Source organism: Chenopodium album, chromosome 16, assembly GCF_948465745.1.
Source record: "Chenopodium album chromosome 16, dcCheAlbu1.1, whole genome shotgun sequence".
In the NCBI taxonomy this organism is placed as follows: domain Eukaryota; kingdom Viridiplantae; phylum Streptophyta; class Magnoliopsida; order Caryophyllales; family Amaranthaceae; genus Chenopodium; species Chenopodium album.
In genome coordinates this window covers 4,970,987-4,995,503 of record NC_137849.1, presented here as the reverse complement: position 1 = coordinate 4,995,503, position 24,517 = coordinate 4,970,987, and the positions used below count along the sequence as shown (strand labels likewise).

Below are 24,517 nucleotides of genomic sequence, written 5' to 3'. Positions count from 1 at the left end.
TTAAATCTTTTATTAAGGTTTTTGTTTAATGTCTGATCTATATACCAGAGTGCACCTAGTGATAAAAAAAAAAGCAAAAAGAATATGTTTGAAAAAGAACATATAAGTGTTTGACAAAGAACATGCATTACCAAAGAACATAAAGACATTAGAAAAAGAACGTGATAAAAACTTTGTTAAAATTTCATAAAATTTTAGCATTAACAAATTTTTATTTTTTTTACCATAGATATCATTTCTCCAAAAAAAAATTTCTTCTTTCTCTAAAAATTCAACTTTTTATAATAATTTTAGTTTTCACTCTCAAAAATTATTTTAACCTAAAAATATTTCAAAATTTCATTTTCAAAATTTAAAATTCAAAATCACATATGTTATAAGAACATAAGTTATAATGTAAACAACATATAGTTCATACCTAAAGAACACACTGATCAAACTCAAAGAACATACGATAATAAAAATAATTTAAATATATATGATAATAAAAAAAAATACAATATCACTATGTGTGCATCACTCATTACGTACCTCAAGGAACATATGAGCCAAATTCAAAGAACATATAAGCTAAATTCAAAGAACATACTTTGTATTATTGAAACTCAAAAAACATGTTTAATCAATATATAGTAAAGAACATAAGTATAAAAGAACATATTATCAAACATATATAGGTATGTTCTTTGTAAAACATAAGTATGTTCTTCGTTCAACCAAATTATGTTATTTTCACTTTTTTTTTATTTATTGAGTGCACCATGCACATGGTGCTTCCTGGTGTACTTTCTTGCATTCAGTTTTTGTTAAGTTTATTTTTGTTAGGATTGCTGTAAATATATGTTTGTTCACAAAGTTTCATATGCGGTTGGCCGCACCGTACGGCCAACCGCAATATAATTTTGTTTTTTATTTTTTTTCTCTCTCTTCTCTATCTCCCATTCTCGTTTTAGTTTTCTTCTTCCCACTTAAACACACTCTTTTCATGAACCCTCTTCTATCTCTCCTTTCTCCTCTTTCTCTCTCCTATCTCCTCTTTCTCTCTCCTATTTTCATCTTCTCTAGTTACCCCACTCATTTAATCAAGTTAAATGGAGCAGCAGTGGTAGGGGGTAAAGAAACTCCACGTACTCCGTTGCCGAAAAACAAGCTAGAGGTTTTAAGGCCAAATTCAGCCATGAAAACTCTAGATCTAGATCAGAGTTTTTATGGCTAAATTTGGCCTTTTTAGCCATATTTCAAGTGAAATTCGAAGCTAATATTTATTTTGAGGTATTTGTTCGATTTATTATTTTTTTTTAAATAATTTTAATGGTTGTTAGTGGTACGGGAGTTGGTGGTGGTGTGGTGGAATTTAAGGTTTTGAGGACGGCGGTTGAGAAAGGTTGGTGTTGGTGGTGGTTACGGTGGGTTTGGGTGTGGGTTAATGGTTACTAAGTCGGGGGCTACTAGGGGTTACTAGGTTGGTTAGTGGTTACTAGGTCGGGGTTACTAAGTGGTGGGTTACTAAGGGTTACTAGGTCGGTTAGGGGTTACTAGGGGTTATTAGGTCTGTTAGGGGTTACTAGGTCGGTTAGGGGTTACTTGGGGATAGTCAGGGGTTACTTGGTAAGGGGTTACTTTGTCCGGGGGGTTACTTTAGTGGGGTTACTTGAGGGGTTACTAGAAGGGTTACTGATATGACACCTTGCCGCACCGTGCGACCAGCCGCACTAGAAACGCGCTGATGTTTGTTAATTATCCATGAGATCAATTAGAAACATGATAAAGCTTGAGAAGCTAAGTAAAATCAAAATTTTAGTAAAGATAAGTTTTAATTTATAGAAAAGATCTTTGAGAGATTTTATCTTATAAAATCTGGTTTACAAAATATTAACCTTTATAACTTTTTCTAAATGTATTTTTGTTCGTTTTTCCAACCGTTTGGTGCTTTTACGGATGGTTTTTTAGCCATAGTATTTGCATTTTTTCTTGTAGTGTATTATCTTCCACTAACTACCATAGTAGTTACAACTTCTTATATCTTCACTTAAAAATCACATTCAAACCGTACACAATATGTATATGGAGTTTATATAATGAAAGTGACACTAATATAGTACATTTTACAGCCAACAAAAAAAAAAGATTTATTACAAGATGGATAGAGCAAGATTTTTACTTGGTGAAACCACTAATAGTTTGTAAGAGACTAAGAATAAAAAGTATGATTGCAGCAATGACTGATATAATTGCCCATGGATGGTGGAAGTATTTGTTCCTTAAAATAGCCTTGGATTGATTCCAACAATCAGAAGCGTATTCATTTGCATCTTTACTAACTTGTGAGTAATGAAAATGGCTTCCTACAGTAGTGTTTCTGGGGACATTATTGAAAAATTTGATTGCATCTTCGTCACTGCCAAGATGATTTAAGAGAATTCCCGCTTCTTGTAGTACTTCCACGTCTTCTATGGTGTCAATCAATTTATCCAAGAATAACAAATTATCATTGATGTAATCTTCCTCGGAATAATGACATTTTTCAAAGTATAGGAGGTTCCGCAAATAAGGTTCAGTGTCAGTATCTAGAACAAATTCTGGAATCATCAACTTCCCCTTCTTAAATGTGATGTGCAATGGACACTCACTTTCGCTTACCTCAAATTTGACTCCATTGTCGCTTAGTTTCTTGGCTGTCCTTGGATAACATTTATCTTTTTGGCTTTCTCGATTTATTGGCGATAAGTTTGAATGTAAGCAGCAACACTTCCTCAAAAGATCCAATAAATGCATTGTAGTTGATGCATCAATAATTTCCTTATTATCAACAACTCTCTTCATAACCTTATATCCTGGGAAACTAGTAATGCTAATAAGGTTATTAAGAATAATGTGAATAAATTTACTAGGTGGATCGTTGGGATGACCAAATGCTATGTCAAAGAAACCTTGGATAACAAAAAAAGGAAGTTGGTTCTCTAGTAGAAATAAATCTTTAACCAAGTAAGGCACTAGTCCTTGTTGGCTCTTTGGTATGGAGATTGTACTTGAGTCCAAATCGCTATTACTTATGAATAAGTAAACGATGAATGCAGCATCAAGCACCATCATTTCGATAAATTTATCAGGACGGATTTGTTCTACTATATGTTGTTCATAACATTTCCGGTAAGGATCATGCACTGTTACTTCGACATTGTTGTCGTGCTTGCCTCCTACATTATGTAGGTCATAACACTCATAGATTGCGCTTTCATGGTCTCTCACAAATTTGGTATAATCCTTCAAACTAGGATTATCATTTGAGGGATGTTGTAGGAAGTTTTTCAAGTAAATCCATTTTAGGTCTTGGATCGTTTTAAGAGATGGATGATCGTAGTAGATGGGACCAATTGACACAACTGAAGGTTGATAACACTCTTCACTTCCCTTTCGAATAAAGGCTGGAATCTTATTAATGCAACACTTGCTGGAATAACCATTTGACAAGGAGTTCACCTTTTCTTCCATTGAAATTGCTATCTCGTCATATACTTGATCCAACATTGTTATTTACCTTTCTACAACAAACCCTCACCTGCATTTGTGAATTACACAAGTGCACTCATAAGCTAGCTTGGCTAATAAGTTCAGATATATTCAAACATGATAGCATATCACTTAAGAGTTGATAAGTTCAAATTCAATCAGGTCTAATAATTAAGATCTAAACACGATTATATGAAGTATAAAATATTAAGTGCATTTTCTGTGTGGCTGGCCACAGCCTGTGGCTCTGGTTACTTATTCAAGGGTTCCTTATTTAGGAGTTACACAATCGGTGGGGTTACTTATTTTGGAGTCACTTAATACGTCAAGAATTAAATGTAATGCAATAAATATTTCACAAATAGCAAATGTTGCAATATACTTCCAACTTCCTTTGATTTTAGTTGGAAAGTTTAAAATTTTAACACTACTAGAGATTCCAACGCGTGATGCGCACCATATAGCTAGCCCTTTGAAAAAAAATATTACTGATGGCATTTTGGCATTTATGTCTTATGCTGGTTGCATATATATTATTAAATTTATTTGCATATAAACGGTTATTGTTTTGGAGTTGTGTAGTTGTGCAATGTTCGAAACTTTAGCTGTGCTACTTTTTTTTCAGTGAAAGTATAGTAAAAAGATATTGAGTTCAATCTAGAAATATAAATGTCTAATTAATTTCTAAATAGAAAAATTAAAACAAAAGGAAATGAAAATAAACATAACTTTTAAAATCAATTTAGGGAATTCAAGAGACCAATTTAAAACTTTTGAAATCAAAGGAGATATAAATGTCCATATACATTATTTATAAGAGTTTTTTAAAATTATTTATAAGGTAGGATATTATGTGTTAAAAGTTTAAACTTGTCAATTAAAAAAAGGAAGTTCGTATTAATTCACATGTCTCAATTTACCACCATCTTTTATGATGTATGTATATATATATATATATATATATATATATATATATATATATATATATATATATATATCTATTGATGTGTTCTATTAGATTCATATGAAAATATGGTTTTGAAAGTATGAAATTTTTTATAAATTTTTTCTTGTTGATCTGTAAATGAATTTATGTGTTGAGAAATGTAGCTTAAGTTACAAGTTAACAAGAAAGAAACCGAAAAAAATATTTGGAAAGAAAAGGCTACTACTTCTACTTCAATTTATTTACCAATGTGACATAGCCAATTTCTAGATACAATTTTATTTGTGAGTGATATATTATTGGAGTAACTCCACTTTTTATTGGAGTAACTACTATCTACTTGTATTAGGGTACCCATCTGACATTTGACATAACCCTCGTTACTAAATTAATTGTCTTATATGTAAAGTGGTCATCATACTATGATGGACCAATTATATGGTGTGATTGACCACATATAAGAATATACTATATTCTATATTCTATATATATATATATATATATATATATATATTATTGTGAAATAAACTAGCTGAATAGGCCCATATATATATACTTATAGTGACTCACATTTTATGAATTTGATGATAAAACTGTCTTTCACAATTAAGAATGATTTAGAAAATTTTCTAAATTTGAGAATAGCATCAAATTTACAGCAAATAAAATAGTATTCGTATAAAATTTCTGAATAGAAAATTGTGGGAATAAGCTAAGGGACGCACCGAAATTGCAAATCGAAATGTAGATCGCAGCTTCGCAAGGTGACCCGAGCAAAGAAAATTATTTTATAAAAAAAAAATTAATAAATACTGTAAATGTGTAGTAGTAATATATATAGAAATATATTCAAGGAGGAATTTTTGGTAATATATTTAGAAATGTTGTAATTCTTAGCCTTGGATTGATTTTCTTTTTATAGAGTTTTGTATTTACAGCCTAACTTAACACAAATTAAAAGTAATATTCTTTAACCACGCAAATAAGAAAACTCTAAATGTGTACATTGTATATTAAAGAATAAAATAGCATTCTTTTCCACCGGAAGAAGATTTATATATACTTTTCAATCCATTAGAGTAATCTATATTCCCTCTTAAAATGCTGTGCTCTATAGTATGATATTAAATACGGCTATTTCACCAAATGCCACTGAGTAATTTAAAAATTCACCAAATGCCATCGGACTTTTCAGAATTCACCAAATGCCACCCAATTTTTTAAAAATTCACCGAGTGCCATTAATGACCAACGGCCGTTAACTCCGTTGGTCATTAGGGGTTAATCATGACACATGTCATGATATAATTGGTCAATTTATCTTAATTCATAAAAATTAAAAAAAAAAACAAAAAATTAAAAAAAAAAAAAAAAAAAAAAAAACAAAACCCCAAAATTTTCCCAGCCACCCTCACCACCACCAAACCCTAGCCCCACCCTTATCTCGCCGGAAAACGGCCGGCCACCACCTTAACCATCAAAAATCGACCAGCCGACACTTAAGCGCCCCACCTGACCCACCGCCGACCCCCAAAACCACCCACACAAGGTGGTGGTTAAATCCCAATCCCAATCCCCTTCCCCTACGCGCAACGCTACCCACCGCCAAATCCCAATCGCCGGCGACCCTAAACTGGCCCCCAACCCCTCCCTGTCCCGACTCTTTCTCCACCTCGACCACCACCTGAAATCGCATCCCCCATTCCGCTTGAAAACCGTAACCCATCCTATCCCCTTTTGTTGAAACCCGTAACACCCAAAATTAGCCATTTACTTGGGTTTTAATCCAATTTCAACAAAAAAAAACAAACTTTACATAAATTAATTCATGGGAGAGGGGGTGGTCGAATTTTGCAAGGGACGAGGAGGGATGGTCGGATTTTGTAGGGGAAGGGGTTAGGGTGGTCGATTTGGGGATTAGGGTGGTCGGTTTTTCATGGGAGAGGGGGTTGGGGTGGTCGGTTTTCATGGGATAGGGGTTAGGGTGGCTCGAATTTTGGGGGGGAGGGGTTAGGGTGTGAGTTCTGGGTGGTCGTGGTGGTTAAGGTGGTGGCCGGCCGTTTTCCGACGAGATAAGGGTGGGGCTAGGGTTTGGCGGTGGTGAGGGTGGCTGGGAAAATTTTGGGGTTTTTTTTTTAATTTTTTTTTTTTTGTTTTTTTTTTAAATTTTTTGTTTTTTTTTTAATTTTTTTTTGTTTTTGTTTTTTTTTTTTAATTTTTATGAATTAAGATAAATTGACCAATTATATCATGACATGTGTCATGATTAACCCCTAATGACTAACGGAGTTAACGGCCGTTGGTCATTAATGGCACTCGGTGAATTTTTAAAAAACTGGGTGGCATTTGGTGAATTCTGAAAAGTCCGATGGCATTTGGTGAATTTTTAAATTACTCAGTGGCATTTGGTGAAATAGCCGTATTAAATATTGTCCGTCTTTCTTATTAGTGGGAATAAAGGGTATTATTGTGAAACATAAGAAATTTCATTTGTTGCAGAACGGAATGTGGTAACTGGTAACACAACAATATAACACTTTGTAAAAAAAAAAAAACAAAAATGCCGAATACAATTATGTAAATACATATGTTAAACTTAAAGAAATATTGGAGAAAACGACTTAAGCTTTGTATTGATATTAAACACATATATATACACAATACATTAGGAAACCTAATAAGCCTAAAACTCCTAATAATATAAACTTAACATAAATAAACCAAACCAGCTCTAATACTGCCCCTCAAGTTGGAGCATGCAAATCGCGAATGCCCAACTTGCGTAAAAGAAAACCTAGCTGCTGTCGTCCAAGAGCCTTGGTTAAAATATCTGCCAACTGGTGACCTGTCGAAACATAGGAGGTAGAAATATTACCGTTTATCAACTCATCATGAACAAAATGACAGTCTACCTCAATAAGTTTCGTACGTTCATAAAATACCGAACTCTTGGCTTTATGCAAAGTCGACTGATTATCACAAAACAACCGCATAGACTTAAAATGCTTAACACCAAGAACAAACAACAACTGTTTCAACCATTTCAACTCACGAGTAGTGAAAGGTCATAGACCTGTACTAGGCTTCAGACGAGGATGTGGCGACAGTAGAATTAACAATACCCTGACAATAATCTGAATGCTTGGGATCGTGTTGAACAATAGAACCATCAACAAACCCGAGCTTGCTCTTGGACCGAAGATTGTTGCGAATTGACCTCGACCACTCTTCATAGTTGTCGACAGTAAGCAACACTGGACAAATCACCAATTGGGAACCTTCACTTGGATGAAGGTAGTAATCATTGAAAGGCTCGTACTTAGGAGGAGGAGGAGGAGGAAGAGGAGGCATGTATCATCATCGGCCATCGCACTAAATCACGAGCAAACAAACCAAACCAAACCAAACAAAGGTAGCAACACACTACCACCACAAGCGCACCACACAGCACGCAACAAAGCAGCAACGTCACGCACAACACCACACACAAGCAGCACCCCACGCAACACTTAATTTACGAGATAATATTAACATATTATCTAACAACAGCTTCAAAATTACTAGCTTTCTATATAATATTTACTACAATATAATGTATTAAGTTAATTGACAAGTCAATTGGTCTGCTGGTTTAAGAATACATTGTGTTAAGCTTAAATGTGATCACATTGAGGCATACTCCTCCATAATTTTAAGTGAAATGTTATAATATAGGTTGTTTTGAGAGCGGTTATCTACAAAATTTACTAGATAAATTGTATTGTGAAGTATCTTTTATCGTTCATATATCGCCTTGAACTTGCCTATATTTGTAATATAAATATTTTTCTTATTGCCTTGAACTTACTTGATATAAATATAGATTTTTTTTATTTTTTTTTATTGAATATTTCTGTGATTCATGTTCCAAACTACAAATATATATAATGACATGTTCAAGCTTAAACTTGTACTTTAATTTTAAAGCATAACATCAAATAATGTTGCAGGGTTGAATAGTTAAACCTTATTTTACACATGATCAAGTCTTACATAAAGTAGTGCATTCAAATTTCAAAATTGTAATTCATTATGTATCAATAATAACATCAAATATAACATTTAAAAAAAAAAAAAGCGTTTTTTAATAGAGAGTATTAGTATTCAAGTTCAGGTGAATAGGTGATGCCTGATTTATAACATGATTCAATTCTAATTAAAGTATTGATAAAAGACATATATTATGACATATCTCAACTGTTTAGTTTTTAATATTTAATCTTGAGATCAAGAACTCATTTTTTATATAAACTACATTTTATTTTAATTGTATTTATAAAGACGGAATAATAGTTTACAAAGGAATCACGTGGCATGTGGACTTAGTTTGGAACGCTAATTAATTATGGAATATGCATTATTATTGTTGTTATTATTATAACTTTTTTTTTTTTGACGGGAGTTATTATTATAACTTGTATTAGTAGTAGTATGTGTAAAAAAGGTGATACTCAAGATTTGAAATTGAAACTCGTTTACAGTAAATAAATAAGCGAGGGCACATGAAAATGATTTGTGAAGAACAGTAGCTGTCCCCTAAAACCAGAATAAACCTGTAACATTATAAGTAGGAACACCAAATAGATCACAGAAATGATTGACCATGGATGATTAAAGAAATCTCTTCTCAATATAGCTGTATACGCATTTAAATATCGACTAATATCAGCATAATAGATCTACTGTAGTAGTTACACACATAATTATATTGGTAACTCACTAGGCCCTGTTCTTTAGAGCTGCTCTGCTTCAATCTGCTCTGCGCTGCTCTGCCTGCTCAACTCTGATTAAAAAAATAAATAAATAAATAAATAAATAAATAATAATAATAATAATAATAATAATAATAATAATAATAATAATAATAATAATAATAATAATAATAATAATAATAATAATAATAATATGTTCTGCTCTACTCTCCTTGCTCTGCTGAAATCTGCTCTGCTAGCCCAGAAGCTCAAAAGAACAAAGCCTCACTTGGTATAGCCATGCATAATTATATTGCGAAAACTAACTCGTTCTAAAACTATATTAAACCTTCTTTATTTGATAGGGTAACTTAATTGGTATAGCCATATTGGGTTGGGACCAAGGTTAAAGAGTTATTAACTTTTTATTGAGTATTTTAGAAATTTGGAATCATAGAATAGTGTCAAGTACTGATAATTTATTGAGTATTTATCTTATAGGAGCTTTTAAAGACAATTTCAAGAAGATCTAGTGTAATAGTGTACACATTTAAGACAATTTCAAGGAGATCTACTGCAATAGTGTACACATTTAAGTCATTGCAAACATTCTGTTCTTGGAAACTGGTGATGATTTACAAGGGTAATAATCTTTCTGTCAAAATAGTGATAAACTGATCACTGCAACACAGATGCCTAAATCTTAATACAAAATTCCAAAAGCACAGCCCGCCAATGCCGAAGCTACCTATATAATCAATGCTGCCTTTCATAGAATTGATTGTTTGATGCTTAAATTAGTAGTGACTCAGATCGATATTTGCTAAGGCTTACCCAGAGCTTGCTGTCAAGAATGAGGCACAGTCTATTGTGCCTTGATTACGGAGCTATTTCTAGCTTCAGAGATGATAAGAGCTACTCCTTTCGGATTTGCCTATGAGCTCACTGGAGAGTCTTGCATCAAACTTCTATTTGGCAATGTTCATTGACTCGTTTTTGTGATCATACTTGGTGGGACAAATGACTGAATAGATAGCTTGCCATCTACCAAGTATAAGCCATATGCGCTAATTCTCTAAGTAGCTTTCCGTCTAGACAACTACTAATTCTTTTGACAGGATCTGCTGTCAGTGTCACCCGAAAACAATTTAGCAAGGCAGAATTTGTACGCTGTACAGGGTTTAGCTCCTCTATTGAGGGGAATTATATACTGGTTATGCTGCTGCCTGCTGCAACACTTCATCATATTGTACCACTTCTGTTGTAAAGAATCTCATTGTGAATTTTGAAGTAAATGGATAAGAAATTTTTTTGGAGCATCTGTATATGGATCATAGCATTGCTTCTCTTACAGCTATAATAAAACCAAAGACAGAATCAAATCACAATTGCAATAATCACAAGCCATTTATTCAAAGTCTCCAACTTTCCAATTGCATAAATCACAAGCTAACTACTTATTTGAAGCCGGTTTTAACTTGTAGAACGGTTAGAATCAACATTACAATTGCATACACTACAGAAATAGCAGCCCAAGGATGGCTGAAGTAGTCATGCTTGAGCATGGCCCTCCATCTATTCCATTGAGTACCAGAATATGCATTGAGATCATTTACATATACTCGAGTAATAGAACTTTGAAGTTTTTAGCACTGTCTGCTTGAAGATCTTGCTAAAGAGATTTGCCACTTCTTCATTATTCCCTAACAAGTTGTCAATCACCCCACTTTGAGCAAGTATGGCCACATCCTTTAGGGTGTTGATCAGTGGCGTATCTAGGAATTCCAAACTGTGGGTTCGGAATCTTAAAAAACAAACGATGCTCATATATTAATTAAATATTCAATACATAAGTTCAAATTTTTTATTGCAAATGGATGGATTAAACAGTTACAAAATAAAAAAATAAAAAAAAAAAAAAAAAAAAAAAACCTACAAAAGCATAGTTTTATACTTTGAAAGCGTGCTAATACACTAGTACTTCTATAAATGATAAATCTATAATTCTATTGCAAAAAATTAATATTACACATAAAACAAAAATACAAGTCCCTAATAAACACAAATTTGACAATGGATAATTTTTCTAATTATCAATTAAAAGACCAAGTAAAAATTTTAAATTCTAAGTTTCTAAAATTCAATTTGTCAACAATTCAAGTATTCAACAATATATCAAAACTAATTAAACAAATTAGTAATTAATCTAATTATTACTAATTTACAAACAAATAAAGATTTAAGAATTAAGAGGAGTAGAGGAATAAGAGGATTGTTGAAACTAATATGTACTAAAGGATAAAAATAATAATAATATTAGATAAGTATGAAGCAAGTAAAATAAGGAACTCAATAATATTTCTTCATGCTTAATTCACCAAATACAAGAGCCATATATGTAGGCTAACAAATAACAAATAATAAGCTAAAAAAACTGGAAGTATAATGCCATGATTAAACCCACTAAATAAATAATAATATTAGATAAGTATGAAGCAAGTAAAATAAGGAACTCAATAATATTTCTTCATGCTTAATTCACCAAATACAAGAGCCATATATGTAGGCTAACAAACAACAAATAATAAGCTAAAAAACTGGAAGTATAATGCCATGACCATGATTAAACCCACTAAATAAACTCATTAACTTCTAAATTCATTTGACTCTCCCCTTGATCTAACAGGAGCCTCACTACTCTATTAGTCACTCCCTTACCAATGTGTCAGACTTACATATTTGGTTATTTACTTCACAAAAATTTCTTTTAACCTTATTTTTATTTCTTTTTTTTAAAAAAAATCAAAACTTATAATTTTTTTTCAAAAAATCTGGGGGTTCAATGAACCCCCCTAGATCCGCCCATGGTGTTGATAAAACTATTCAAGAACAAAAAGTAGTCCTCAATTAGGGTTATTTAATTTGTTGTTGTCTTTGAATTGAGAAAACCCCCAAATTGATTTCCCTAATCCTAATTTTTTGAATTGAGAAAACCCCCCAAATTGATTTCACTTACCCTAATTAAGTAAGCTTGTTCAACCCCTTGATTTTGAAATTTCAATTCGTTGAAGGTTTAATTGCATAATTTAATACCCTAATTTGCGAAAAAGTGACAAATGAAATCAAGTTTGCAAGATGAAGAGATAGAAAGAGGGAAGAACAATGGAAATCGAGAGAAGAGAGAGGAAAAATGAAAGGAAGGCCGTTTGTGGGACCCATGATAGCGTCACTAAGATAAGTGGTGGTAGTTTTTAGCGTTTTGGAAAAAACTAGGTGGTATAATACAATTAAAAATAAAATAAATAAATAAAAAATTGAGGTGGTAATGTAAAAATTGACTACTTTAAATGGTTGTATTTTTCAAATTTCCAAAAATTAAATGATAAAACTCCACATATTATTCTTTTTTTTTTTTTTAATTGAGCCTAATTTTGCACCCCCATAGCTATTTTCCATTTTACCATCTCTTTTTTTTTTTTGACAAGTCTTTTACCATCTCACATATACCAAAGTTCAATCAACTTATCATTAATGTAACAAATTCAAGCATCAAAAGAAATTCTTAATTCATTGTCTTGTACAACAATAAATTGGAATTGGAATCTGTACGTAAATGAACAAAGAATAATTAGTTCTTAAAACCAGTATAAACTTGTAACACGGTGAGGATAAGAAGAATCGCCAAATAGACAACGGAAATGATTGACCAAGGATGATTGAAGTAGTCTTTCCTTAATATAGCCATCCATTTGTTCCTCCTGGTGTTGGCATGCGCATTCAGTTTTTCAGCAATATCAGAATAGTAGTAGAGTTTAGGACTATGAATCAATATATTTTTGCAGAGTTTATTCACGACATTAGCTACCTCATCATCACTCCCAAGCAAATTCTTGATTACACCATGTTGAACTAATATTTGCACGTCTTCACGAGTGTTAATCAATGCATCAATGAACGATACATATTCGGCAAAGTAAGACTCGTCATTAAAATGATGACATTGCTCAAAAAATATAATGTTGCGAAGAAAACCTTCTGTCCTGTCTTCCATAGTCAATCTTGGAATCTCTAAAACACCATCTGAAAATTCAATATCCAATAGATTTTTACCCTCACTTGCCTTGAATTTTACTCCTGCAACCTCCAATTTTTCAGCACTTGGCGGTAAAGTAAATTCAGTTGTTGATTTACCGTCAAGGGGTTTGGAAGGTAAGTGCCAAATCCTCAAAAAATCCAAAAGGTGCTTAACTCCTGATGTGTTTCTCACAACATTCTCTTTACCAATAACTTGGTATTTCCAAAAACAGAATTGATAGACATATAATAACAAGTTAGATCCTCAAAGGAAGTTTCGCGGTGAGCTTCACCAAATGTTATGCTGTATAACTTGTTGAGAACAAAAAATGGGAGTTGATTGTCTTCTACAAATATATCTTGTTTTACTTTCATAATCCAAGTATTCTTTTCATTACTAGGAATATTTCGAGTTTGAAATTTTCCACTATAACTCATAAATAAGTAAATGATGAATGCAGCATCGATTATCATCATATCAATAAACTCGTTGCTGGAGAGACTTAATTTTTCTTCGTAATAGGAACGAGCCTCATCCTCCCAAATTTTTACTAAGTCAATGTATTGACTTAAGCTATAAGCTTTGTTGCCATTGGTATGGGTTGCAAGTTCTAGGAAGTATTTGAGATAATTTAATTTTAACTCCAACGAAGATTTTAGGGATGGATTATTATAGTGAATTGGACCAATTGAAACAGTTGAAGGCTGATAACATTCTCTATTTACCTCACGGATATACCCAGGCACCTTATAAATGCAGCATTTTGAGGAAATTTTGGGTAAGGAACTAAGCTTGTATTGTATTGAAGATTCCACATCCTTGGTTTTAACTGTCATTCTGTAATTTCAAATCATAGATAACATGTTATATATGGAATACATTATACTTTATATGTTATTTTAATGAATGTTGCACTACTCTGACTTTTACACTATATATACTCTTTTTTGACTAACTATTGTGACTTATATGTAATGAATAATACAATCAAGTGAGATATTTTTGGAATATCTTGATACATTCCAAAAATATCAATTTTTATAAATTTTATTTGTTAAAAGTTTAGCATAATTAGAGCATCTCCATTGGTTCAATTGTAAGGACTTGTTTGCAATATAAATAAAGTTCCTAGCTACATGCTTATCATTGGAGAATAAAAAATTAAGCAACATCCAAGCTACTATAGCCCAAACAAGCTAAATGCTTGATTTTTTTTTTTTTCAAACCACAACATGTTGTAGCTTACCCTTATATTGGAACACTTTATTGCTAAAAATTGGTGTAAAAAATCAAGCTACAATGACATTATAGCTTGTCATTGGAGATGCTCTAAGGTTCAAAGTTGTGCGTTGACAAGAGTGAAAGCTAATATGGTACAATATTAAATGAACAGAGAAAATTTAGATGCGCAAAGAGGCAGGTGCACCCAACTACGTTACCCAGGAGTGGTTTTGTTTGCTCATTTGCCAATAATGACTAGAGATTACAGGCGTAACAAGATGAATATAGATTCTTTTAGGAAGCATATTACTACCTCCGTTTCATGTTTTTTGCAACTTTGCAATATTTTATATCTCACAAATAATGCCCAAAGTTGCAAAAAACATGAAACGGAGGTAGTATAATATTTAAGTAAATCGTCATTATTATTTTGAGCATCATTTATTTTCTTTTCATCCTAGCCTATTATAATACTTCCTTTATTCCAATTTTTTTGCAACACAATTTTTTCACATTTGCCATTATATTATTTGAATAAAAAAAATAGATTTTTTGACAATTACCACCTATATATTATTGTTGTTTAGCAATTACCACATATTGTTTTTTTTTAAAATTTTACCACCAACTATTTTTTAAAATATCATAACTTTCCACCTACTTAACTCTGAATTGAAGTGTGATGTCATGTGGGACCCACAAAATACCTTCTTACCTTATTTCCTTCATTTTCTTTCTTTTTTTTTTTGGAAGGAATTTCCCTCATTTTCTTTCTTACTCTCTCAATTTCTCAATCCCCTATATATTGTACTCCTCTCAAAATCAAGGGAAAACTTCAAATTAAATTACATATTCATGTTAATTATTTTACAAATTAAAGTTTTTTCCCCAATTTTGAGAGGAGTATAATACATGGGAATGAGAAATCGAGTGAAAAAGAAAGAAATGGAGGAAAAAAGATAGTTAGTTGGCCCCACATGACGTCACATTTGAGTTCAGAGGCAAGTGGGTGGAAAGTTTTGATGTTTAAAAAAATAGTTGGTGGTAAAATTAAAAAAAAAATAAAAAAAATGTAAGTTGTAATTGCTAAAACAACAATAATTGTAGGTAGTAGTTGTCAAATTTTTCTAAAAAAATATTTTTAAGGAAAAATTGTCAAGAACTACCCACTTAATAGGTCATTTTGTCAAAAAGTACTCCCTTAAAACTTTTATAAAAAAAAATACCGACTAAATTTAAAAGTTTGGGCATCACCCATTTTGATTTTCCGGCAACAAAATCCAGCAAGTGTGGCTGAATTTTATTTTATTCCTCCAAAACGTAAGCCTAAACCTCATATATAACAACCAACTTTATCTCCTTTACAACGAATCACCCTAAAAACACAAAATTTTCAATATTTTCCCAACTAAAGAGGGTGAAAGTAATTGTGATTTTAATTAAGAAATATGTATTGTTTCTAAATTGATGTAGAATTCACTTGTTTTGGCTTCTTAATTGGGTGATTCATCATTTCGTGTTTAAATTTTGGAAGAAAAAAACAAAAGTGAGCCCCACTAGCCGGACTTTATTGCTGGAAAACCAAAATAGGTAGTGCCAGTCAAACTTTTTAAATTTGGCGGGTAGTTTTTTTGATAAAAAGTTAAAGCAAGTAGTTGTTGACAAAATGACCTATTAGGTGGGTAGTTCCTGACAATTTTTCCTATTTTTAATTATCAAAAAGTATAAATTGAAAGGAAAATAAATGATGCTCAAAATAATTATGATGATGATGATTTACTTTAATATTATAGTCCAATATATATATTACAAATTTTTATATGTGGTTGGCCACATAGTGTGGCAAGGGTTACTTGTAGGGTGTTACTTGTATTTTGGGGTTACTTGTAAGGTGTTACTGGTGTTACTTGTGGGTGTTACTTGTATTCTGGGGTTACTCGTACGGTGTTACTGGTTTTGATCAGGAGTTACTTGTAGGGGCTACTCAGAATACAATTAACACCTACAAGTAACTCATACAAGTAACTTCAAAATACAAGTAACCTCTGATTATATATATATAATCAGAGGATATTAGTGAGGCATGTAGGATTTAATTTTTTTAACGCACCACGTAGGATTATAAATTTTAATTGTAGCCAATAAAATAAGTGATTATTAATTAGTTCGTATTTTTTAAAAATAAATAATTCAAATTTCATGTAAACAAAATTGGCGAATGAGATTTTTAAATATAAATTAATTAAATATAAATAATTATCTTTTGATATTATGAATTTTATCTAAATATATAACAAATTTTAACACATACATAAAAAAATATTTTTGTAAAAATTCAAACAAATCATGTATCGCACGGGCTTCATCTAGTATGCTTCCTAAAAGAATCTATATACAGCTTGTTACGCCTGTAATCTCTAGTCATTATTGGCAAATGAGCAAAGAAAACCACTCCTTGGTAGTTGGGTGCACCTAGGGGTGTCTATTTGGTTTTCGGTTTGGATTTAGACCAAATCCAATCCGATCCGAAATAAAATTCGGTTTTTGATTTTTAAATCCAATCCGATCCGAATTTCTCATGAATCCAATCCGAAATAAAATTCGGTTTTTTGGATCCGATCCGAAAATCTGAATTAAAATACATTGCAAATTTTTTAGGGACTTAAGTGATTATAAAAATAAAAATGCAATTATGAAAAGCATAGTTTTAAAATACATAGTTCCTCATGATTAATAAAAATATTAAAAACATAATTTTTCATAGTTTATATTAATGTAATTATCAAAAAAAAAAATTACATGATTAATACAATTGTATCCTAATTTGTAAAAGTGTGGTTTTATTTTAAACCAAACACAATAACTCCATTAACAACCCACCATTGCTGTTCATCTCAAACCCCTTCATTCAGTACTTCCTTCTTCCTGATTTCTTCGGTTTTTTGGATCTGAACAAGGTCAATCCGATCCGATCCGAAAATCCGAATTTTCAAAAAATTTCAATTCGATTCGATCCGATTTAAAGTTTGGATCCGATTCGAATTAATAATTCAGTTTGGATTGGATTGGATTTCGGTTTTTATCCGAATAATGGACACCCCTAGGTGCACCTATCTCTATGTGCGTGCATGATATGTCTAGTTTATGTAGTATTTTACCCTCGTCCCTTGGTCATTATTAGTAGTGTTTTTGGCTCTTTAGAGCCATTTTTATTACTAATATGTGTTTTCTAGTGTTTTCGTAGTTTTGGTTGAGTTTTGTAGGGAATTGCACCTTTGGAGTACTTTCCCGGGATTTTATGGAGCAACTACGAGCATTGGAGGAGCACGGCCATCTTTCGTAGCCCAAGATCGGTTAGAGTAATCAAACCGGTGAATAAGGGCTCGACTTGTGTGAAGACGAGGCATTTGGACCGAATGATTAAAGCCCCAAAGAGGATATTTGGTTTGGGCCAAGTTACGAGCCTAAACGAGGAGTCCAAGCGGCCCAAGGGTGTCCGCCCGGTGGTCTGCCTGATGGTCCGCCCGGTGGTCCGCCCGATGGTCCGCCCGGTGGTCCGCCCGATGGTCCGCCCGGTGGTCCGCCCGATGGTCCGCCCGATGGCGCGCCCGATCGGGCAAAGAAGACTTATATCGCAACAAAAAGGCGCGCCCGGTCGGGCGCGTGTCTCTGATAGATCTTTTAAGCATCGTTTAGTTTGTTTTAGTTTAGGATTCTTGCTTATTATAAATATGTTTTTGTTAAGCAAGTTTAGGATTCCTTTTTTTACACTTCGTTATTCTTCCTTTACTTTGGTAATTCTTTCTCTTAGATTTTCTCTCTCTACTTAAGCTTATTTTCTCTCTCTACACTATATACTTTGTTCTTTACTCAACTCTTTATTCTGATTACTTTGGTAACGATTTCTTTTCTCTTAATCTCAGTTATTTATTTTATTCCTTCTATCATGTTTTATTTTGTTGCTTTGATTAGTTTAGATTTAATTATGTGTGAGTAGTTCTTTTTCTAGGGTTTATGGGGATCCATAAATAATATGAAGGGGTAATTTATTGTTGTTAATTATCAATGCTATATTAATTTCCTATTGATTGATTTAATGCTCTGTGACTAGATTAGGTCTGATCTTTTATGCATGAGTTTGACAATATTGATTCGAGATTCGAGAGATGAGAATTGATGTTTAGGTCTAGTTTCAATAGGCAGGTTAATCTATAAATGGTTAAGTCGAGATTCGAGAGATGAGATTTAATACCGGTAGATTAATTCTGTGATTGTAATACGTAGCGAAAGCCCTTTATTATCTGGTTAATTGATGCATTAATGATTGGTTATTATGTTTTACCCTGGAATATTATTTATTGGTGAACCTATGCCCTAGGTCCTTAATTCATTGATTCCTCTTATTTTATTTTCCCTACTTATATTCTTCGTAGTATAATCTTTAAATCACAACAAATTGTTACTAATAATTTAGATTGCTATTAATTAGTTAGAAATAGAAAGACTAGTTTCCCTGTGGATTCGACCCTACTTCCCTATCTACTTTAGTTAGAGGACTTAGGTAATTACTTTTGATTAGGTGATGCGACTTTAGCCTGTCAGTGCATCTAAATTTTTTATGTTCTTTTAATATTGTACCATACCTTTCACTCTAGATTCTATTACTTGATCATATTTCTCTTTTCCTTCCTTCCTTTTTCGAAACTCAGTCTTTCTTCTTCATCTCCTTTTTAATTTGGCACAAATACTAAAATAAAATTGCTAAAATAAAAAAATTAGGGTACTAAAATTCATTGTTCATGCTTCGAATTTTCAAAAGTTAGGGTTTCTTGCAATTCGATTTCAAGTTATGCCTTAATTTAGATGAAAATGGAAGAAGAGGGAAGTGAAGAAAAAAGAAAATGGAGGGAAATAGCAAGGATGATGTCATCTTTGAGTGGTTGGTCAAAGTGGTGGGAATTTAGGGTTTTGGAAAAATGTAGGTGGTAAATTTCGTTCAAAAATAAAAATTGTAGGTGGTAATTCCTAAAACAGCAACAATTGTTACCACCTACAATTGCAGGTGGTAATTGTCAAAAAATTCTTTTCTTTAAGGAAATTTTGTCATAAAAAACCATTTATAAAAGCCTTATAAAATTTTTTTGGCAAATAGAAACCAGATTGTAAAATTTTTTTATTGAGGACAACTTGAGATCTCTAATCACTCAATTAACCACTAATTTCCTATTAACTCTTCTAATTATCCATAATTCTCACTTAACTATATAATAATTATGTTAATATATTATTTAATGAAAACAAAAAAAAGACAAAAAAAACTACCCTTAACACCACCCAGTCGGCCACCTTCTCCTTCTCCCCCTCATGTGGTAGCAGCTAGGGGTGAGAAAAAATTCCGGGTACCCGGAATTGGAACCAGAACCGGTTAGGAACCGGCGGGTCTGGAACCGAAATTGGACTCGGTGGTTCCAATTCCGGGTAATAAATTAAGGACCCGGTTATAACCAATTCCAATTCCAATTCTCAACTTTTTGGAACCGGAACCGGTTGGGTACCCGGTTACCTAATATATGCTAGAATAAATAAATTTTAAATAATAAAAATATATTGAATGTATCTAATTCGTAAATTAAAAAAGTATTATTAATACCTAACATATACAAATAGCGTAATGTATATATAAATATAAGTATTAAACTCTAAAAATGAACCTAACTAAAATAAGAATAATTGGTATTTTTTTTTAACAATTACATACATAAGTGGGTACCCGGAACCAGTACCCGGTGGTTCCAATACCAATTTCTAAATTTTAGGACCCGATTGAACCAATTCCAATTCCGAATCTGAATTTTAGGACCCGGTTCCAACCAATTCCAAGTCCGGGTCCAAAAATTTTGACCGGCTACCCGGTTTGCTCACCCCTAGTAGTAGCCCCTCCCCCATCCTCAGCCGCCCCCTAAAACCCCCCACCTCCGCCGACCAACCTCCACCTCCGAATCGACCCCCTTCCATTCCCTTTTACTCCCCACAACCACCCTGTTATTAAACCCTAACCCGTCAATTCAATCAGCCAAAAAGCTAATAAAACTCAATAATGCCATCACAACTACAGCAAATCAACAAATCAAGATTAAGATAGAGAAAGATAGAGAAGAAGATCCAGTGTTGGTGGTTTCTTTGGGTTTATTTTTTGGGTTAGGGTTTAGAAAGGTGGTCATGGCGAGGGTTCGGGCCTGTTCACATTTACTTAATTTCACTTCAGTTCAGTTCAGTTCAGCTCTAATCAGTTCAGTTCAGCTCCAATCAGTTCAGTTCAGTTCAGCTCTTAATTTTCCTGTCTCATAAAATATTCATTTCAGCTCAATTCAGTTCAGTTCAGCTCCAATCAGTTCAGTTCAGCTCCAATCAGTTCAGTTCAGTTCAGTTCAGCTCAGTTCAGTAAATGTGAACAGGCCCTTCTAGGCGGCGGCCGAGGATGGGAGAGGGGGGCTGCTGCCATAGGAGGGAGAGAAGGAAAGGGTGGCTGACTGGTGGTGGTGAAGGTGGTTTTTGTTTTTTTTTTTTTAATTTATGAATTAACTTAATTATTAAATAATACAGTGAGAATTATAAGTAATTAGAAGAATTAATGGAAAATTAGTGGTTGATTGAGTGATTAGAGATCCCAGGTAGTTGTTAATAAAAAAAATTTACAATCTGGTTTCTATTTGCCAAAAAAAAATATATATATAAGGTTTTTCCGACAAAAAAGTTGTTATAAATGGTTTTTTCTGACAAAATCTCCATTCTTTAACTATATATCACTAAAATCGGTCAAGTTAATGAAGTATAAAATAGTATAATAAAAGTCGGAAAATTGGAGATCAAAGGATACCAAAGTAATACATATCTTCGTTCAAAAAAAAAAAAAAAAAAAAAAAAAAAAAAAAAAAAAGTAATACATATCTAAAGAAGAACATTGAAATTTTGAAGTAAAGAAAATAATAAATAAAAGAAAGACTTTTTACCTTAGTTTTTGTTGTTTGAAGTTAAGATACACTAGCAAAAAAAGGTATGACTTCTCTCAAAACTGTGTTTTTACTTCAATTAATAAGAACCAAATGCATGCTCCAGTATGGACGTATGGCCGTATGCATCAATTGAGTCAATTAACCTTTAGGAACTTAAGTAACTTGATATCATATGGTTGCAATTTTTAAAATCCAACAAACAATAGGTTGTGTAATGTACGAGAGTTCAGAGAAAAGAGGGTGATTTAATTTAAGCAAGAGCTAGTTTAATTTGAAAGTAATATATAATAACAAAAACAGATAATGTAGACTTGTGAATTGTGACTTTTGTGAGTGAGGAAGAGATAAGTTATGAGTAGAGGTGTCAATCGGTTTTTCGGTTCGGTTTTCGGTTCGGTATATCAGATTTCGGTTTGTAACAGGTCGGTTTATAACGGGTTTAAATAATTAACGGGTCGGTTCAGTTCGGTTTTAAATAAAATCGGGTCAGTTCGGTTTGGGTTTTTTTAACTACGGTTTCTATTCGGGTCCGATTCTAATCAGATCGGTCTGTAATCGGTTCGGGTCATAATTGGTTCGGGTTGAATTCAACAGTTTGAAAATGAATTTTTTCGGTTTTAAGCGGGTTTTGGGTCAAAACAGATCGGGTCCTAATCGGGTCGGGTTGTAATCGGTTCAGGTCATAATCGGTTCGGGTTTAACTTGGTCAGTTTGAAAATGGGGTTTTCCAATTTAGAACGGTTTTTGGGTCAAAACAGATCGAGTCCTAATCGGGTCGGGTTATAATCGGTTCCGGTTGAACTCAGTCGATTTAAAAACGAGTTTTGGTTCAAAACAAATTGGGTTAAATCCTAACTAACAAAGTCACAATTAATTAATAAGGGTCATAAAACAAGTTGCGTTGATTGAATAGTGAGTTAAACAAATCAAGTGAGTTAGGATATAATTGAGAAGGTTATGAAGAATTGGGTTAAATCCTAACTCACAAAGTCACAATTAATTAATAAGGGTCAAGTTGTGTTGATTGAATAGTGAGTTAAACAAATCAATTGAGTTAGGATATAATTGAGCAGGTTATGAAGAATTGGGTAAAATCCTAACTCACAAAGTCACAATTAATTAATAAGGGTCACAAAACAAGCTGGGTTGATTGAATAGTGAGTTAAACAAATCAAGTGAGTTAGGATATGATGATTGAGCAGGTTATAAAGAATTGGGTTTATTAGGTCATATAATACGTATAACAAGTTATGACTCATACATTTATACTCATACACGAATTCAAATCAGATCAAATTAAAATCGAGTTATGAGTTAAACAAGTTAGGTTGAATAGGTAACGAAAATTAGAACAAGTTGAAATTTGGTTTCAGTCATAAATATGCTCGGTTAATTAATATGAGTTAAACGGTTCGGTCGTAATCGGTTACGGGTTGTAAACGGTTCGGTCATAACTGGTTATGGGTTATAAACGGTTCGGGTTAACCAGGTTTTTGTCAGGTTTTAACAGTTTCGGTTTACACTAGGTCGGGTTACTATCGGGTTCGGCAGTACTCGGTTCGGGTTGTTCTCGGTTTCGGGTTGCATCGGTTTCGCTTGAAAAACAGGTACGGTTTCTTAACAGTTTTCAAACATTTGGATCGGTTCAGTTTCAGGTTTTAAAAAATCGGGTCGGGTCAGTTTACGGTTATAACATAACGGGTTGTTAACGGTTCGGTTCCTTTTCGGAACAGTTCGGAGTCACCAGTTCGGGTCGGTTTTTGACACCTCTAGTTATGAGTGATGGTTGTGACTCGGGAGTTATTAATGAGCATAGATTGGAGGGATATCACATCAAGTTAATGTGAATCAAAGAATAAGATTAGGTCAAAATAGTCTCCTAGTACGGTTATTTAAGAACATAAGGGGGCCTAGTCACTGTTTGGGACAAATCTTAGAAAAGGGTTTCTAGGAATTTGTTAAAGGTTTTATGGGGTTTTAGTAATCAAATCTGCCAAAAGAAATAAACACAACCTCCAAATGAATTAGTAAGAGCAATAAAACAATAGAACTATAATAATAATTATAAATCAAAGAACAAGGCTCAAGATAAGAGAGGCAATTCTCAGTAAGGACGAACTGATGTCAATAAGGACGACATAAATCAGAGATTTTAGTATAAAGTGTAGTAAATTATATTAGACAATGTACGAATATGTGAATGAATCCTATTACATTGAACATCCTATTTATAATGATTTATAAGTCTAATGAAGGTAAATATATTGAAGGATCCTCGCTACTATGGTAATGTTGACAATATTAATTGACATCTTCATATCTTAGGAAACGTTGACTTGGTGATTGATATTTCCTTGATTCGCTCCTTCAATCATGGGACTTGATTTGTGCTTGTTGCCCAAGCATTCATTACGTGTCTTCCAATGATCCATGCTTTGAAGAGAAGTTTCCTTCCTCAGAAAGGCTCAGTAAAGCGGTCGACTTACTCAAAAAGGTGCATTGAGTTCGTATTGTCCGTACTCAGTAGGGACCACTGCGGGGATAATACTCCATCAATCAAGTTATTCATTTCCCGATTTAGCTTTATTTGATTGATTCCATAGTCTTCATAAGATCTTTGATTAATTATTGACTTCTTAATTGGACTAATAAAATCCTTGATTATTATTCTTTGATATCTTTGACCATGTATGCTTCCTCGTTTCCTTATTGAGTGTAATTGATTCTTTTATTATTATCCTTTTCCTAATTTATAGCTTGCTTGGAATCCACTCCCAACAATAGCCCCCAGTTTTTCTCTCTAGATATTTATCTAGAGAGGAAAATTGTAAAGTTGTCAATTGTTGTCGTATTCAACACGTAGCTTGTAAAGTTGACGGAATGGCAAATGTAGATAAATTTTTTAGAACTTGTGTGGTAACTTTTAAACTTTTATAGCCCCCAATGTTTCCATTGTGTGTTTTACGAACATCGTGTCTCACGCTATGTCGCTCTCAGTTTTGTAGATGTATGTATACTATGT

At 32.9% G+C, this 24,517-nt stretch overlaps 1 protein-coding gene and 1 pseudogene across 1 annotated transcript; both read right to left on the bottom strand.

The window, feature by feature from the left end:
- Nucleotides 1–2,157: 2,157 nt before the first annotated feature.
- On the bottom strand, nucleotides 2,158–3,528 carry LOC145583781 (UPF0481 protein At3g47200-like). The gene has a single exon (XM_081640756.1). It carries the CDS (start codon nucleotides 3,526–3,528, stop codon nucleotides 2,158–2,160), a length of 1,371 nt encoding a protein of 456 aa, XP_081496882.1.
- A 9,199-nt stretch (nucleotides 3,529–12,727) lies between these two features.
- LOC145584747 (UPF0481 protein At3g47200-like) lies at nucleotides 12,728–14,097 on the bottom strand (annotated as a pseudogene).
- Between the last annotated feature and the right edge of the window lie 10,420 nt (nucleotides 14,098–24,517).